This window comes from Peromyscus maniculatus, chromosome 21, assembly GCF_049852395.1.
Source record: "Peromyscus maniculatus bairdii isolate BWxNUB_F1_BW_parent chromosome 21, HU_Pman_BW_mat_3.1, whole genome shotgun sequence".
NCBI classification, from domain to species: domain Eukaryota; kingdom Metazoa; phylum Chordata; class Mammalia; order Rodentia; family Cricetidae; genus Peromyscus; species Peromyscus maniculatus.
The window spans coordinates 26,055,705-26,074,106 of NC_134872.1; the positions used below are offsets into that span (position 1 = coordinate 26,055,705).

The 18,402-nt window shown below is 49.8% G+C and overlaps 2 protein-coding genes across 7 annotated transcripts in view; both read left to right on the forward strand.

The window, feature by feature from the left end:
- Nucleotides 1-5,238, forward strand: part of Hkdc1 (hexokinase domain containing 1) — a 40,436-nt gene extending 35,198 nt beyond the window's left edge. For both annotated transcript variants that reach the window (XM_006972723.4, XM_076557168.1), the window contains 2 exons: nt 2,458-2,691; nt 4,394-5,238. In XM_006972723.4, coding sequence (XP_006972785.1) covers nt 2,458-2,691; nt 4,394-4,541 — 382 coding nt within the window. In that variant the 3' untranslated portion in view covers nt 4,542-5,238. The remainder of the gene's footprint in view (nt 1-2,457; nt 2,692-4,393) is intronic.
- Nucleotides 5,239-8,142: 2,904 nt separating this feature from the next.
- Hk1 (hexokinase 1) overlaps nt 8,143-18,402 on the forward strand; it is a 111,404-nt gene continuing 101,144 nt past the window's right edge. Inside the window, exons 1-2 of one of the 5 annotated variants that reach the window (XM_042266303.2) lie at nt 8,143-8,290; nt 15,284-15,464. Coding sequence is in view for 1 of the 5 variants with exons in the window: in XM_015990462.3 (XP_015845948.1) it covers nt 18,282-18,369 (88 nt within the window). In the remaining 4 variants the exon portion in view is untranslated. Of the gene's footprint in view, nt 8,291-15,283; nt 15,465-17,418; nt 18,370-18,402 lie in introns of those variants that run through there. The other 4 variants (XM_076557175.1, XM_015990462.3, XM_076557173.1 and 1 more) reach the window with 4 other exon arrangements.

Genomic DNA, 18,402 nt, shown 5'->3' on the forward strand with positions numbered 1-18,402 from the left:
CCACCCCAAGAAGCTAATGTTAAACCTTAATCTCAAAATAGCTTCTTAAGCTGGGCGGTGGTGGCACAGGCCTTTGATTCCAATACTCGGGAGGCAGAGGCAGGTAAATTTCTGTGAGTTTGAGACCAGCCTGGTCTACAGAGTGAGTTCCAGGACAGCCAGGGCTACACAGAGAAACCCTGTCTAGAAAAAAACAAAAACAAACAAACAAAACCCCAAAATTGGGGATGGGGATTTAGCTCAGTGGTAGAGCTCCTGCCTAGCAAGCGCAAGGCCCTGGGTTTGATCCTCAGCTCTGAAAAAAAAAAAAAGACAGAAAAAAAAAAAAAAAAACCAAAATGTCTTCTTAGACTTCTGTTACCAAATTGCCAAACAAAACCAAAAACAAATAGCAGTGCAGTTGTTTGGCATGCATTAGTAGCCAAATGGGGCCTTTCTATTTGGTTGGCATGTCTAAAGTCTATTTTACTCTATGGGCGTCCTTCCCTTCCTTATTTTCCTTAACTGCTTAGTAGTGGAGGAAGCGTTATCTTATCCTACGAGTTTCTGTATTCCAGATTTTGATGATTATAGCACTCAGTACTGTCCTTTGTCTCTTACATTTTTCTGGAAATCTTACAGTTACCCTGGACGCCTGATCAGATTCAGTGTTGAATTTTGGTCTGTCTGTTTGGTTTTTTTTTTTTTCCCATACTGTCACCACTCACTGATGCTTATTATGAGAATCTTATGCTGTCAGCATTAATTAGACTATTTCTTGAAAGAGAACATCCCTTTATCAGCTCATTAGGGTAATAATCGTTTTGAATGGCTGCATGAAATGTCCCTGTTACTATACTGTAATTTACTAAAGTTCCCTTTAGTATGCGATGCCAAGCTTATAATTTATGAAATTTTCTTATTCTGAGCAACACCATAATTACTCTTTTTTGCACACAGTCATTTGCAGCTTATGAATTATTTACTTACATTTGACAGAAGGAGCGCTCCCCCAGGGTCCATTGCTTTTGGGAAAGTGGCTTCCGAGGCTGGGCATGTGGCTTTGTTAAAGTGCCTGCCTGGCACGCACAACGTGCATGGTTCAATCACCAGCGCAGCATACGCCAGGTCTGGTGGTGCGTGCTTGGAATCCCAGCCCTTGAGAGGCAAAGAAAGACAAGTGTAAGGGCATCTTTGGTTATAAAATGAGTTCTAGGACAGCCTGGGCTACATGAGACCCTATCCAAAAAAACAAAAGGTACTTTCCATTTCCACCACCACCACCACCACCACCACCACCACCACCACCACCACCACCACCACCACCACCACCAGCAGCAGAATGTACAGAAGAGGAGGAAGTGGAGGAGGAGAGGAAGGAGGAGCTAGTGGAGGAGAAGGAGGAGGACAAGAAGGAGGGGGAAGAGGAGGAGGAGAAGGGGAAGGGGGAGGAGGAGGGAGAGGAGGAGGGAAAGGAGGGGAAGAGGAGGAGGGGAGAGGAGCTATCCTGTCTTGTCCGGAAAACAGTTTTGATGGAGCAGTCATGCACTACCTCTGCTTCTTAAAATTTCTGCCTCCTCTTCTGAGATGACATCTAGACCTCGGGAGGATGGGATGTGATCTAGATGTCCCGATTAGGGCTGACTACTGGCGTCTTTTATTCTGTCTGTGTTAACAATTGGGTCCCTGGGTGAAGCGTTCCCACTGTTTAAGGCATCGGTGTGTGCCATAGATTCATTTAGTCACTTGGTCGTTGAATATCCCCAGCACTATCCAGGTGGCTGCTGAAAACAGTTTCATCTTTTTGTTGTTGTTTTTCGAGACAGGGTTTCTCTATGTAACCCTGGCTGTCTTGGAACTCCCTCTATAGACCAGGCTGGCCTTGAACTCACAGAGATCTGCCTGTCTCTGCCTCCCAAGTGCTGGGATTAAAGGCGTGCGCCACCACCGCCGCCAGGCCATAGTTTCCTCTTCAAAGAGCATATAGTCAGCTGGGTTGACAGCGCATACCTTTAATCCCAGCACTCAGGAAGTAGAGGCAGGAAGGTTACCATGAATTTCAGGCCAGACTGAGCTATATAGTAAATGCCAGGGCAGTCAGAGGCTACATAGCAAGAAACAATTAGAAGGAAATTGACCTCCAGAATGGGAAGAGAGGACCACTAAGTGGCTGTGAGGTTCCTATCTAAGAGGACACCTCTTGTGCTCTGAACCTCAGACTCCTGGAAAACATCTGGTCTGTTGGTTGCCGACCCTAACATTAGCTCCTAGTGAGATGGGCAAGAGCAAGCCTAACACAAGGGCGCTTGAATGTTGCTCTTTAAAGGTAATGGGACTTCCTAGCGTCCCTGACATCCCACACCCTCAGTCACTGACAGCATCCGTCTGGCTAAGACCCATTCCAGAAGACTCCGGATCACCTGAGGCAGGCCCAGGTGCAGGAAGCCGCTGCTAATGCTCTGACCTGCTTGTCCACAGTGACCGGCTGGCCCTGCTGCAGGTCAGGAGGATCCTGCAGCAGCTGGGCCTGGACAGCACCTGTGAAGACAGCATCGTGGTGAAGGAGGTGTGCGGGGCCGTGTCTCGGAGGGCTGCTCAGCTCTGCGGCGCAGGCATGGCCGCCATCGTGGAGAAGAGGAGACAAGACCAGGGGCTCGAGCACTTCAAGGTCACCGTGGGTGTGGACGGGACGCTGTACAAGCTGCACCCGCAGTGAGTGCCTGTGATGGGCGTGGGAACCGGCACAGAGGGCGGGCACGCTGGTGGCCGGGGCTGGACCCGCACAAACTCTTCATCTTCACGGCGGAAAGATGTGGCCCCATGGGGATGATACCCGGGCATGGTAGAATCCACTGCTATAGAGGCTGAAGCGAGGGCTGGTGCTTCTGCTTCCTGTTTGTCCACATGAGGCTAGGAGTCAGCCTTCAAAGCCCAGCCAGGGTCCTTATCTGCACCAGGTCACCAGCAGTGACCTCTGCCTCTTAGGGTGTCATAAAGATTGAACGGGCACCACCCAGCACTGCAGAAGTACAGGCTGTGATTATAGTACATAGGGCCAGGCAGAGAGCATGGACGGAGCTCCAGCCAGGTTTGAGCTGGCCAGAATTTCTCAGTTCAGTCAGTGGACAGAAAAAATGAAAAGCCCAGGCACACACACACACACAGGGTTGACTCCTGGCTCCACCATGTAGAAGCCAGCTGGCACAGGGCCAGTTTTGTGTCTGCTTTGGCTCTTTTTTTTCTGTAGAATGAGGACAAACAACAACAAAATGTCACCTATAGCTGCACTAATAAAAAGATGTTACTCTTTTGTTTGTTTGTTTTTGTTTTTTGAGACAGGGTTTCTCTGTGTAGCTCTGGCTGTCCTGCAATGAGCTCTGTAGACCAGAGATCAGAGATCTGTACTGTAGATCTGTAGATCAGAGATCCGCCTGCCTCTGCCTCCCGAGTGCTGGGATTAAAGGTGTGCGCCACCACCGCCTGGCAAAAGCTATTATTTTTGTTCAATGTTTCCCACTTTATTTTGGTGCCAAGGAGATGTAAGAACAAGATTATAAAATTCCCGTGGTGCTAATCGCTGGCTCACAGCTTCTCTCTTTGTCCCTTGGTGACACACGTTTGGGGTTTGGTTTCTACAAAGAGAGACTTTAGAATAATTTTACATTTATTTTGTATGTATGTGTGTATGTTTGTGTGTATGTGTGTGTGTGTGTGTGCGTTTGTGTGTGTGTGTGTGTATGTATGTGTGTGTGTTTTTGTGTGTTTGTATGTGTGTGTATGTATGTGTGTGTGTGTTTGTATGTATGTGTGTGTTTGTATGTGTGTGTATGTATGTGTGTGTGTGTATGTATGCGCATATGTGGATGCACAGGAGTCGGTTCTCTCCACGCACCACAGGGGCCTGGGTATTGAACTTGGGTCCTCAGGCCTGGTGGCAAGCAGATCTGAGCCATCTCACAAGCTCCAGATCCCTTTCCTGAACTAAGACTTGACCAAAGGCAGAAAGAAAGCATACAATCCTTTTAAAAGGTGCTGATGCCACGTGGCAGTGGTGCACACCTGGACCTCTGAGTTCAAGGCCAGCCTGGTCTACAGAACGAGTTCCAGGACAGCCAGGGCTACACAGAGAAAACCTGTCTTGAAAAACAAAAAAAAAACAACCAAGCAACCACAAAAAGGTGCTGACAAACAGTTTGATGGAGTCCCCCACCCCTTCCCAATAAAAGCTCTCAGAACTAGGAATGAGAGTCCCTTAGCCGGCTGAGGAGTTCCTGCGGAAACCCGACAGCTAACACCACACTTGATGGATGAGAGGGGGAGCTTCACCCGGAGGTCAGGGGGGAGGGAACTTGACCACAGTAGTGGGTCTGCCAGCCCCACTGCAAGCACCGACGAGTCTTCCTCTTTGTCCCAGCTTCTCCCGGATACTGCAGGAGACAGTGCGAGAGCTGGCCCCTCGGTGTGACGTGACGTTCATGTTGTCGGAGGACGGCAGCGGGAAGGGAGCCGCTCTGATCACAGCTGTGGCCAAGAGGTTACAGCAGCAGAGGAAGGAAAACTAGGTGGGCCTGCCCAGGGGCCACCAGATGTGACCTCCTGGCTGACCCTCCCCTCTCCAGGGCCGAAAGGGAACCGGAGTTCTCGGCATCCTTCGCGTCCTGGTGCTGGCTTCTTGGCGACACTCAGCGACACCTCCATTTGCCGTACTTTGGCCAAAGATGGGCTGACTTTTGAAATCAAAGGATCTGGGCCAAGATTCTTCAGTTGAGCTGTCAGCGTTCGATAGCTTCAGGTCTCTCGGCTGCTGGACTCAGAACCTGCCCAGGTGGCTGGCGGCTTACTTCCTCACCGGCCTGATGCTGCCTCTGGCAGGAGACTGGGCCCGAGACCTACGGATGAACCCTCGCGAGGGAGAAAGATGCTTCGTGAACTAGGAGAGCTAGCTTAACACGGCCTCACTTGTCATGTTGGCTTTACAGGCACCGCGAGAACGAGATGCACATTCATCTCTGCATGCAGAGGAGCCCAGGGCCCTGGAGCCAGGAGGAATCTTACCAGATTCAGGTGCTCCGTGAGCACCCTGGGGTGTCATTCCCCAGATGTGGATTGGATTGAGGGGTGGGACACCACTCAAGGTGCTGTTTTCCATTTCCCGTGATGCAGTGGGTGGCAGTCACTGCTGTCCATGTTTGTTTCGAGGACCGTTGTTAGGTCCATGAAACACAGTCTGAGAATAAAGACACTTGGCTTTCCGGGAAACTTGGTGTGAGGTACTGACCTTTCTTCTGAGAGGCTCGTTGGTATCTTCATGTCCTGTCAGGAGAATGAGGGAGCTGTCGAGTCAGAAGGTTAGTCCAGACAAACAAAAGGGACCACATGGAACAGATTCTCCCAATTTCACGTGATTGAAGTACTTCCGGCGACAGAGCAGTGACTGTGTGACCCTAGAGTGCTTGCTCTTGACCTGGAGTCAGATGGAAGTCATGCGTGTGTTCATGTGTAGGTGTGTACACGTGTATTTGTGTGGGGGTGTGCATGCACATGTGTGTATGCGTGTGTGGGTGTGTGTACATGTGTATGGAGGCCAGAGGACATCCTCGGTGTCACCCTCAGAAAGGCCATACATTTCCCTGGACACAGGGTCCTTCAAGTGGGATCTGGGGCCCACTGTTTAGGCTAGGCTGGCTGTCCAATAAGTCCCAGGCATCCTCCTGTCTCCACCTCCCGACATTAGAATTACAGGCACACCGCCACACCAGGTATCTTGATCTATGGGTGGAGCTCATGTCCTGATGTTTGGAGGCAAGCACTTTCCTATCTCGGCAGCTCCCAGAATCCGTTCTCCTCCTCTGCTGCTCTTTCTCTCTGAAGCAGGGTCCTCCTGTCCACCTGTCTCTCCTAACCCCATCACGCAGAACTATATGGAGTTGATGTGTGTCCCTGACCCAGCTCTGCATCGGCTATCTTATCACGTGACTGTGAACTTCCTTTTCCTTTCTTTCTTTCTTTCTTTCTTTCTTTCTTTCTTTCTTTCTTTCTTTCTTTCTTTCTTTCTTTCTTTCTTTCTTTCTTTCTTTCTTCTCTCTCTCTCTCTCTCTCTCTCTCTCTCTCTCTCTCTCTCTCTCTTTTTCTTTCTTTCTTTTCTTTTTTTTTTTTCCGAGACAGGGTGTCTCTGTGTAGCTTTGCGCCTTTCCTGGAACTCACTCTGTAACCCAGGCTGGCCTCGAACTCACAGAGATCCGCCTGCCTCTGCCTCCCAAGTGCTGGGATTAAAGGCGTGCACCACCACCACCACCACCACCACCACCGCCCGGCTGAATTTCTTATTTCTGCTTTGGTAGAATGTAAACTTATTGCCAGACATCTTTTTTTTATTATCATAGTGAACCAGGACTGTGCCATTCTGATTAAATACTTACTGGGGAGGGATATGCTTTTTAAAGTCAAACTTTCTGAGAAGTCTTCTGGTGTGTATGCAGGGGGCGGGGTGGGGGTGGGTGGAGTGGGGCGGCGGGGGGGTGGGGGGGGGTGGGGGGAGGGAATGACAGGTCGTCGTTATCACAGGAAACAACATGAGGGGAAGATCGCACAGTCCGGGTTGGTTTGATGTGTTTAACACATTGGTTCAACTCCAAAAAGTTGCTGGCTGCCTCTTCCTAAAAGGATGCCCCTGGTACTGGGGGTTCTCACGTGCTGAAACAGCATGTGCCAGCAGACAGCGTGAGAGACCCACTGGGGCCGGGACCAGATGAGGCAGCTAACCCACCCCCCCAACATTTTCAGAAAAACTCAGTAAACATGTATGACGCTGGCCCCGTGAACTGGTCCTAGATGGCACCGTTAACCTTTTCTGTGTTTTAAAGCTGTGTCTCTCTGGGGAAGTGGTACAGGGTTTGTTAAATTTATGTTTGTATTTAGATACAATGTCTCTTTGGGGAAATCTCTTCCTCTTCCCCCTATTTTTCTTACCCCTTAAAAAAAGTTGTTATTATGTGTATGAATGTTTTGCATGCATGTATGTTTGTGTATCATGTGTGTGCCTGGTACCCACAAGGCCAGAAGGGAGCATCGGATGGTTGTGAGCTGCTGTGTGAGTGCTGGGAATGAAACCTTTGTCCTATGCAAGAGCAACTAGTGCTCTTGGCTGCTGGGTTACCTCTCCAGCTCCTTCTTTTGGTTTTGTTCTGTTGTTGTTGTTTTGTTTTGTTTTTTTAAGATTTATTTATTACATATACAGTGTTCTGCCTGCATGTATCCCTGCAGGCCAGAAGAGGGCACCTGATCTCTTTACAGATGGCTGTGAGCCACCATGTGGATGCTGGGATTTGAACTCATGACCTCTGGAAGAACAGCCAGTGCTTCTAACCTCTGAGCCATCTCTCCAGCCCTTGGTTTGGTTTTTCAAGACAGGGTTTCTCTGTGTAACAGTCCTGGCTGTCGTAGAACTCACCTTATAGACTAAGCTGGCCTTGAACTAGCAGAGATCCGCCTGCCTCTGCCTCCCCGAGTGCTGGGATTAAAGGCGTGTGCCACCACCGCCTGGCCCTTTGATTTTTAAGTTCTCACATTTTTATTATTTTTTTTTGTGTGTGTACATGTGTGTGTGTGCACATATGCACAGATGCATGTGGGCATGTGTATATGTGTAGGTTGGTGGGTAACTTTCTGGAATTAGTTCTCTCCTTTCACTGTGTGGGTTCTGGGATTGAACTCGGTTTCGGCTTGGTGGCAAGCACTTACATTGGCCGAGCTACCTTACCAGCCCTTCCTTTGGTCTTTTGAGACAGTCAAGGCTGGCCTTGAACTTGTATTGGTTCTCCTGTTTCTGCCTCCAGGATCCCTTGCCTCCCAACTTTACTAGCCCCTGAAGAAATCTCCTTAGGTTTTGTCTTCCTCAGCTGGGGACCTGGCTACCTTGTAACGCTCCCCCAGTTCTCCTTCCTGTGTTCCACACCTCAGCTCATCCCACTTCCCTCTGAGTCTGCAGCATCCTTATTGGACAGATGGTCTGGCCTACAGGTTCAGCCATCTCCTCCTTTGGTCTCTCAGCACATGTATGCCAGTGTGAGGAGGCCATCCAGCCTTTTTGCCTAGTTCTGATCTCTTGGAGGGAAAAGGATCCCCAAGGTATCTAGGGACCCTTGGCCATTGTGGCCAGTTGATGACATCATAGAGTTTGAAGCAGAGAAAGAACTCCAGCAAGGGCAGAGTTCATTCCATGACTCCAGGAGTCCACCCCTGAAACACCTGGGACGATGGAGGGTCCCCCTCTTCTCAAGTCTTGCTAGGCCAGACCAATAACTACATCAAGGTAAACTGTCTTTGGGAGAACCTCATAGACTTCCTTCTTTAGAAGATAAGCTGGGGATGTAGCTCAATTGGTAGAGAACTTGCCCAGCATGCACGAAGTCATGGGTTCTGATCTCTAGCTCTGCATAAACTCAGAGTGGTGACACATCAAATCCCAGCACTCAGAAGGAGAAATTCAAGGTCATCCTTGGCTATGAGTGAGTTAGAAGCCAGCCTGGGAGACATATAAACCCCATTTCATAACAAAATGAAAACAGCCTTGGCATCGTGGAGGCAGAAGCAGGCAGATCTCTGGATTTGAGGCCAGCCTGGGATATGTAACAAGGCTCTGTTCAGCAATGAAAGGGAAAAGCATTCTTTTCTACATTTTGTGGCACCACACTTACATCCTCTTGGCGCCCTTACAGAGCGAGCTGATAGGTAAAGATGTGAGCGGTTCCTCTATCACCCCCCTTCCCAGAACGAGTGGTCTCATTCATTTGTCATCGTTTAGGAACAGATCTCTTCTGCCCACGGGCAAGAAAGGGTCTCGATAGGAACGATGACCGAGTTCTCATTCTCCCTGCTCCCTGTGGTCCCCAGAGCTGACTGCAGCATCAGGGCTTTGTGTAGCCCTTGTTCTTTGGAGAGGGAATGGCGAACTAGCAGATGAATGCGTCTACTGCTGCCTTTGACTCCACTGTCTGTCTCACCCAGTGGGACCCAAGCTTCACAGACACAGTAGATCCTCTGGAGCCTTGGCTCTGTGGGTGCCAAGTCCTGCTGGAGGCACCGAGGACCCAAGGAAATATGACACCATGGTGCCATGTAAGCGTCCACCAGAAAGAGAAAGGCATATTTGTGTCTGCAGGACAACGTAGCAAATGAGGAGGAGGTGGAGGCAGGCTGTGCCCTCTGTATTTTAGATCCTCTGGGCGTGCGTTCTGAGGCGCATGTGCACCATGGACCCTTGGGGTGATAGCACGAAACTTACGAATCTTTTCTCAGAAAAACGTCAAGTGCATACATAACACGTAAGATTACTAAGGGAATTATATAGCTCTTAAGGAAGTGGTACTAAGGCTGGGAGCCTGTAATTCTGGTTACTTGGGAGGCTGGGCTGAGGGTTACAAGTTCAAGATTAGACTGGGCCACATAGAGAGTCTAGCCTAGAATACATAGAAAGGCTAGCCTAGACTACATAGTAAGTTTCTGTCTCAAACCCCTACTCTACCCAACCAAAAAAGAAAGTAGTCAATAATATAGTCCTACATGTACTTATTTATCATTCATTATATAACAAGTGCCAACAGAACCCAATAGCAATCATAATTTTGAAGCTCTTTTGAGTATAAACCTTATTTTGGAGACATTTACCACAATAGCATAAAACTATCTGTAGTTTCTGGGCCAGTGACATGGCTCAGCGTGCTAAGGCGCTTACGGCAATCTGAACTCGATTCCCAGGACCCACGTGGTGGAAGAAGTTGTCCTCTGACTTCCACATGCATGAGGAAACATGTGCCACCCACCCCACAAACATTAAAAAAAAAGTCTGGTTTCTACTGAAGACAGAGTCCCAGGTACTAGTCACTACTATAGTTCTCACCTCTAGGAACATTTAGAACATAATGTCAGATACATTTCCCCTCTATTTCTCCTCCTCCTTCTCCTTCTCCTTCTCCTTCTCCTTCTCCTTCTCCTTCTCCTTCTCCTTCTCCTTCTCCTTCTCCTCCTCCTCCTCCTCCTCCTCCTCTTCCTCCTCCTCCTCCTCCTCCTCCTCCTTCTTCTTCTTCTTCTTCTTCTCTTTCTTCTTCTGTTTTGGTTTTTTGAGACAGGGTTTCTCTGTGTAGCTTTGCACCTATTCCTGGATCTCGCTCTGTAGCCCAGGCTGGCCTCGAACTCACAGAGATCCGCCTGGCTCTGCCTCCCGAGTGCTGGGATCAAAGGCGTGCGTCACCACCGCCCGCATTTACTTTGCATTCTTGTCTACTTCCTAGGAGCTGGTCCAGTCTTTCAGTTAAGCAGCCCCTTCCCCTGTATTAGTTTGCATCAGTGGCTGTCTATTTTGTATGTATTTGGTCTTCTATTGTCTAAACAATATCTTTAAAAATACTATTACTTCTTTGAGAATTTCAGCCAGTATATTCCAATCATATTCACCCCAACTCCATCCAGGTACACCCCCACCCCCCTGTGCCCTCCCAACTTCCTGTCTCCTTCATTTTACTAGGTTACACATCTACTGTCCACACAGCCTAAGCGTAGGGCCATCCACTGGAGTGTGGGAGACCTACCAGGGACCACACTCCTAAGGTAAACGGACTCTCCGTCCTCCAGAAGCCACCAACTACCCAAAGCTCCTGAGTTAGGGATGGGGCTCCCCAACCCCTTCCCATTCCATGCTCGATCCTGTGCAGGCCGTATGCAGGCAACCGCAGCTGCTGTGAGATCATGAGTGCTGGGGTCCTATAAACAGTGTCCTTTAAAGAAAAAAAAAAGTTTTTAAAGGCAAGCATGGGGGTACACACCTGTAATCTCATACTTGGAAAATGGAGGCAGGGGTTCAAAGCCAGCCTCGGGTGTAGTGACTTGGACACCAGTCTGGGCTACATGAAACTCTGTCTCAAAAAAGATTAAAAAAAAAAAGAAATTAAATTTTGACATCTAGTTTATTATTTTGTGTTTTCATATTTTATGAAAAAAAAAGCACAACACACCAAAATATGGTCCCATGTTTTCATTATTTTTTCAATGTCCTAGCTTATGTATTTCACGTGCATGTCTAGTTCTTTTTGATTTTGGCTCTTATGTATGTTCCCTCCCCCCTCGTTTCACTAAGTATCTCTGCTGTCCCTATTTGACGCTGGGTCTGCCTGCTCTGACTCCTCCTGGAGGTGGCACATGTCGCCCAGTCTGTTGACATTCTCTTCCTCAGATGTCTGGTGACTTTTCGTCCTGTTCAGTTCTTCACCCACGGGTCACCCACTGCTCGGTCCTGGAATGTTCTGGGTCTGGGCCACTTTGGTCTGAGTCATTCTGATACAGTGAGAAAGGAGAGGTACCTTGAAAGCAGAGAGTCCTGGGTACCCCGAAACCTCAGGGAACCCCCTGCCGGCCCTGCTAGCCTGGATTTTGTCAACTTGACGTGAACTAGAGCCAGGTGGGAGGAAGGGACTTAACTGAGGAGTTGCCTCTGTCAGGTGGGCTTGTAGGCGGGTCTGCAGGGCATTGTCTTGATTAAAGATTGACATGTGAGGGCCCCGCCCGTTGTGGGCGGGGCCACCCCGGCTGGTGGTCTTTGGTTATAGAAGACTGAGCAAGCCCAGGGTGTAAGCCAGTACTCCGCATTCTTCTGAGGTCTCTTCGTCACTTCCAGCCTTCCCTCAATGACGCGATGATGGACCCTGTCCTGAAAGTGTAAGCCAGATCAGCCCTGGCCTCCCCAAGTTGCTTTAGGTCATAGTGTTTATCGCAGCAGTACAGAGCCACCTAGGACAAGTCCCCAGGCCCCTTGGGCAAGGTGTGAGGAGTTGGCCTCCAGTGTGCTCAGAATCAGCAGTCCTGGGAGGGCACATCACTGTCCCAGGCTGCCCACCCCCCAGGGCCGGTGAGTGGGTGTCCAGGGCTAGGTAAGCCTTTCTCGGCTCTTTGCCGGACAGAGCCTGGCTCCGCTCTTAACCCACCAACACCTGGGCGGGCCTCGCAGGCTGCAGGCTCTCTCGACAGAGAAGAACACCAACGGTCTCCGTTACTCTTACAGAGTTAATTGGCTGTGGTGGTGAGGGCGGAGCCCAGGGCCCCAGCAGCGTGCTAGACTGTCACTGAGCGTCGTGTACACCCCCCCCACCCCCCACCCCCCACCCCGCCCCGGCCCAGGAGCAAAATTCCAGCTGCTTTCTCTCGCCTGCACTATCTCTACCTGCAGAAAAGACCACTTCCCGGGGCGGGGGGGGGGGACTTTATTTTACACCCTGCCCTTCTAAGCCTTCCTATTAAAATCGTTTTTTCTTGTCTGAACAGAACCATCAAGATGTATGCTATTTTTTGCAAACTTATAAGCAGAGAGAACACTCCGTTTTCCAGGTGCCCCAGCGCTGATGAAACCCTTGACTTTATACTTGACTGTAGAGAGGGATCGTGAACACACTGGGGAGAGCCTGATGTGGCATTAAAGCAGAGGGCCACCAGGAGACAAAAGGATGGTTCCCAGGGAAACCAACAGTTTGTTCGTGTCCCAGGTCACACCTGTCTTCTTGGAGCCACTCTGCTACCCACCACTGTGACACCTGAAATACCCACCACTGTGACACCTAAAATACCCACCACTGTGACACCTGAAATACCCACCACTCACATCATGGCTGCCTAGAGTATTTTGTCTTTAATCTGCTTTGTCTATAAGTTTTTGTTTGTTTGTTTGGTTGGTTTTTCAAGTCAGGTTTCTCTGTGTAGCTTTGGCGCCTGTCCTGGATCTCACTCACTCTGTAGACCAGGCTGGCCTCGAACTCACAGAGATCCACCTACCTCTGCCTCCCGAGTGCTGGGATTAAAGGCGTGCGCCACCACCGCTGCCCGGCCGTCCACAAGTTTTGTGATGGCTTCATGGTTCTGTCCTGGCCATCTCCGACTTCTCACATCCTTGCCCTCTTGTGCCTGGGACCCAGAAGGCAATGGATCCTGAGCCAGATCGGAAATCCACCTTTTCTCTGTAAGACAAATGAAGCGGCAGAGTCTGTCTTGGTTTCTGTGTGCGCTTAATGAGCGCAGGGCGCGTGCTTCAGGGTAAGGCAAGGGTGGCCTGCCCTGGGATGAAAAGCTTGGATCTGAGCTGTGAGACAGTGTCTGGGATTGTGCACAAAAGAGAATTGAATTGTAGATCAGCTGGGAAGCGAGTGAGACGGCCCCAGTGCCCTTGGCCGCCAGGGCTGGAAGCCTGTGGGAGCGCATAGCTGGCATTTTTTTTTAAGCATGAGATTAGGAAGTCTTTTGCTTCCTCTGTGAAGAGGCTTGGATCCAATGGGCTTGAGGTAGGATGGGAGGTTTTTGTTTGGCTTTGTTTTGGTAGAAAATAAACCAGATTTGGCTTGGGTGTTAGGAGACCCAGGGCAGACGAGCCCTCTGCCTAGTGCTTGGTAAGAGGCAGGTTTGAAAGCGTGTGGTCACATTTTGGCAACAGCGAGTATGTGGAGAAGCTGTGACTGCAGTTTCAGAAGAGGGGGTTCCTACTGGACTCTCCAGATGACTGTCTGTATTTGAGACGCCTCAAAGCACCGTTTCACAGTAAGTTCTGAGGTTTGCTCCTGGCTGGTGCCGTATAGGAAATCACTTAGGGCAGTGGTTCTCAACCTGTGGGTCACAACCCCCCCTGGCGTTGCATATCAGCTATTTATTTACATCGTGATTCCTGACAGTAGCAAAATTACATTTATGAAGTAGCAATGAAAATAATTTCATGGTGGGGGTCACCACAGCATGAGGAACTGTATGAAAGGGTCGCAGCGTTAGGAAGGTTGAGAACCACTGGCTTAGAGGCTCGCTCGAATCACCTCCAGATGGCAGCACCCCGAAAAGCCTTCACTGGGGCACTGGCTGGTGCTGAGAGGAAGGCCTGCCCTGGGCATCTCGTGGAGCTTCAGGCAGGCTCTCTCTGACATGGAATACTCATCTCTCATCCTCTGGCTCATGTCCCATAGAATGTCCAGACAGGGCCAGCGAGATGGCTATGTGGGTTAGGAGTGCTTGCAGCCAGGCCTGACGACCTGAGTTCGATCCCTGGAACCCACATGGTGGAAGGAGAGAACCCACTCCCACAGGTTGTCTTTTGACTTCCACATGTACACCATGTGCTCATAGGTGCATGCATGTGTGCGCACATACACACGCACAAATAAATGCTAAAAAAAATTTAAATTTAAAAATTCTCCTTTGACTTACACTTGCATGCTGTGCTCTTTTATTATTATACTCTGTTGTTTACTGTGTGTGTGTGTGTGTGTGTGTGCGCGTGCGCGCAATTGTGCATACACACACGCATGCTGTGAGGCAGACGGGGGGGTGGGGTGGGGTGGGGGTGGGGTGGGGTGGTGGTGGTGGTGAGAAGACAGTCTAAACATATCCTTTCCTTCCATCATGTGGATTTGGGGGATTATCAGATCCTTATCTGCTGAGCCATTTTGCCAGCCCTAGAGAGAAATGTTTTGTAGATTTCTATTTTTATTCTATGTGTTTGGGCGTTTTGCCTTCATAAGTGTCTATGTATCATGATCGTGTGTCTGCAGTGCCCATGGAGGTCAAAACAGAGTGTGGAGGCCTTCGCAAGAGCAGCAACCACTGAGCCATCATCTCTCCAGCGCCCCCTAGGGAGACTTTCTGAAAACATTTCTTTTTCTTTTCTTCTTCTTCTTTTTTTTTTTTTTTTTTTTTTTTTTTTTGGTTTTTTGAGACAGGGTTTCTCTGTGTAGCTTTGCGCCTTTCCTGGAACTCACTTAGGAGCCCAGGCTGGCCTCGAACTCACAAAGATCCTCCTGGCTCTGCCTCCCGAGTGCTGCGATTAAAGGCGTGCGCCACCACTGCTTGGCCCAAACCACATTCTATCAATAGTTTGGTTTTTCCTTTTCTTTTCCTTTTTTTTTTTTTTTTTCATGAAACTCAAGCAAGCCATTCAAAAAGCAATTTTTAAAATCAAATATTCCAAACAATCCAGAAATATACTGCTGGTGTTTCTGTCTTGACGTCTTTGCTTTCTATAGTTAAACTCTTGTGTGAGAGCAGACAGCCACACACGTACAGTGAAAATACTGTTCTTCCTAACACGGCAGTCTCGGGTCTACGCCGAGGGGCTTCAGGCCGCACAGGCTGATGGCTTTTGAGACAGGGCTCCTGGGGCCATGCCTGGGCTGTGTGTTCAGAGCCAAGGCTGCAGTGATGTCCCAAAAGGGACCCTTTTCACAGGGGGACAAGTGGCCCAACCCGTTCCAGGCTTTTGGTAAGTCTTCTGTCTCTCTGTTCTCAGCACTCCAGCTAACCCGCCCAAGACTGTCCTCAGAGGCCTGGGAAGAGAGCACGCGCCCAGCCCCACCTGCTTCCCATCAACCGTTCCGTCATCCTGCAAGGACAGCAAATGCTGCCCCCTTGGGAAAAATGAGAGTGAACACCAGTGAAGAGCTGGCAGACGTGACTCAAATTCTCCCAAGGCAAGTGGACAGGGATGTGGCCTTGGGCTGCAGTCCATGGTGGGTTTTACAGAGCTCCTGTGACCCACCTCAGGCAGCTGCCTGGGGATCTGTAGGATGCCTTAAAGAGACCCAGTGTGGGGATCTGAAGATAGTCTTAAACATTTACATATATTTCACTGGCTAGGCTTGGAGAGGGACACTCTCCCAGGGCTACACAGTAATTTGAAAGGCACCTAAACTCACTGCAGTTAAGTGTCCAAAGTGATGAGGCTAATGTCATTTTGTTTTTCTTTTGGTTTTTTTGAGACAGGGTTTCTCTGTAACTCTGGCTGTCCTGGAACTTACTTTGTAGACCAGGCTCGCCTCCAACTCAGAGACCCACCTGCCTCTGGCATTAAAGATGTGCACCACCACTGCCTGCCTATTAACACTTTTTATATGATCACAACTGGCCAAGACGGAACCCCCCCATACCCATTTTATCTTCTCAATTTTTGTGTGTGTGCATGCATGTGGTGTGTGTGTGTGTTGTGTGTGTGTGTGTGTGTGTGTGTGTGTGTGTGTGTGTGTGTGTGTGTGTGTGTGCGCGCCTAAAGACAAACTCAAGTGTTATTTCTCAGGAACCATTCTTCACCTGTGCTTTTAGACAGTCACTCTTTGGAATCTGGAGTCACCAATTAGGCTAAGCTGGCTGACCAGCTAACCCCATGGATCGGCCTGTTTCGGCCTCCCCAGTGCTGGCGTTACAGGTGTGTGCCACCATGCCTGGCTATTTTCCCATAACTTCTGGGGAATCAAACTGACGTCATCTGTTTGCGAGCTAAGCGCTTTACCATCTCCCTAGCTGCCCTTCTGGCTGTCTTCAGGATAGGCTTTCACTATGTAGCCTAGACTGGATTCAAACCCACCATCCTCCTGCCTTAGCTTCCCAAATGCTGGGATTGCTGGTGTGCACCACCCACCAGGCCTGGCTGTCCTTCCTCATCAGCTCGGTGTCTTGGTTCCTTCTCCTGTTGCTGTGATAGAATACACTGACCAAGACAACTTCAAAAGCAAAGAGTTGATTGTGGCTCAAAGTGCAGGAAACTGTCCGTCACGGTGGAGGCCGGAGGGCGTCACAGCAGCAGGAGCTTGAAGCAGCTGGTCACATCCCATCTACGATCAGGAAGCAGAACGCAATAAATGCATGCTGCCACCCACTTGCTCTCTCCAGTTTATACAGGGCAGAATCCACACCAGGTCAGATGAATCCTCCCCCATCAATCAACCTATGATGACTGTCCCCCACACGCATGCCCAGAAGCCTATCTCTTAAGTGCTTCTGGATCCTCCCAAGTTGACAACATTCGCTGTCTGAATTGACGCAGTGCTGTTGAGGGACAGAGTGACTAAGAATGTGGCAGTGTGGGTGCCCAAGTTAGGTTGGCACAGACCTATAATCCCAGATGCTCACAAAGCTGAGGCAGGAGGATTAAGGAGTTTCAAGGGCTATGTTGGGATACAGAACAAGTTCAAGGCCAATTTAGGGAGACCCTGTCTCAAAAATTTACAAGGAAGGTAAAATCAGCTTGGAGACTGTGGTAGTTTGAACGTAATTGGTCCCTGTAATCTCACAGGGAGTGGCACTATTGTGAGGTGTGGCTGTGTTGGAGTGGGCGTGGCCTTGTTGGAGGAAGTGTGTCACTGTGGAGGCGGGCTCTGAGGTTTCCCATACTCCGATACCGTCCAGTATCACAGTCGACTTCCTGTTGTCTGCAAGATGTCAGACTCTCAGCTACTTCTCCAGCACCGTTTCAGTCCGCACGTCATGATGATAACGGACTGAACCTCTGAAACTGTAAAGGGGCCACCCCAATGAAATGTTTTCTTTCATAAGAGTTGCTGTGGTCATGCTGTCTCTTCACGGTAATGAAAACCCTAGCTAAGACAGGGATATAACTCAGTCGTGGGTAACTTTTCTAGCTGGGGTTGGGGTGAGGTAGGGGGATTAGAAGGTCAGCGAGCACCGTGGAGCGTGGGAAGCCGAAGCCAGGTCGCCAGCCCAGTGTCAAACCTCAGCTTTGCTACATGACATCTGTCTGAGCTCAGGAAGGTCGCCAACCTTCCGAGGCTCAGGGTCTTTGTAAAAGGGGGAGACAGCACAAGGATTGTTGGGAACGAGCGCGTCCGCTCTCTCTACCTGATACAGAACTGTCATCTGCTGTTTGTAAGGACTCCACTGAATGATTTGGTAAGAGCAGGCTGAACCAACACAGAGCCAGAGCTGGTAAGGAACGAGGAGCCCAGTTACCAGCAAACCATGAATGAACTGTGGGTTTCAGTGTTACTGGCACGCTGAGAAACGAGGAGCCGCAAATTCAGGCAAATGGCCCAAGAAATGAAGCCTCTCATCTGACACTCACAATGGTGCCTGGGCCAGAATTTTGGGGAAGACAAATGCTTGACTTACACGGATGTTTTGGGTTCTGTCGGAGGAAAGGAAGGAGGCGGAGAAGACAGTTCTAGACACCCTCGCCGTCCCAGAGAGTCGGACCCTGGGCTCGCAGGGCATTTGGAGTGATGGAGAATGTCCACTCTCAGCAGGAAGTGCCCGCACAGAAGGAACTGCACACAGCCCATGCTGCCAGTGAGGTGGGCCACAGATAACACTCCTCAGTTCTGCCTGACCTCTGGACCAAGCAATGTCCTGACAGAGACCTGCCATAACCAAGCCTCCAACAGATGCCCAGAGCTCCCTCCCCCTCCCCCGCTCATCTCCTGGGCAACAGTTGGTGGTTAGCAGAGGAAGAAAGAGGACCATAATGTAATCATCTAGATTCTCCATCATCTGCACTAATGGGATGGGGAGCACTCCTTCTCTGTAAGATGTTTCGAGATCCAGGACAGGCTGAGGAAGCTGCCCCTCTGTCAGAAAGGCAGGCAGGTGTGTGTGTGTGTGTGTGTGTGTGTGTGTGTG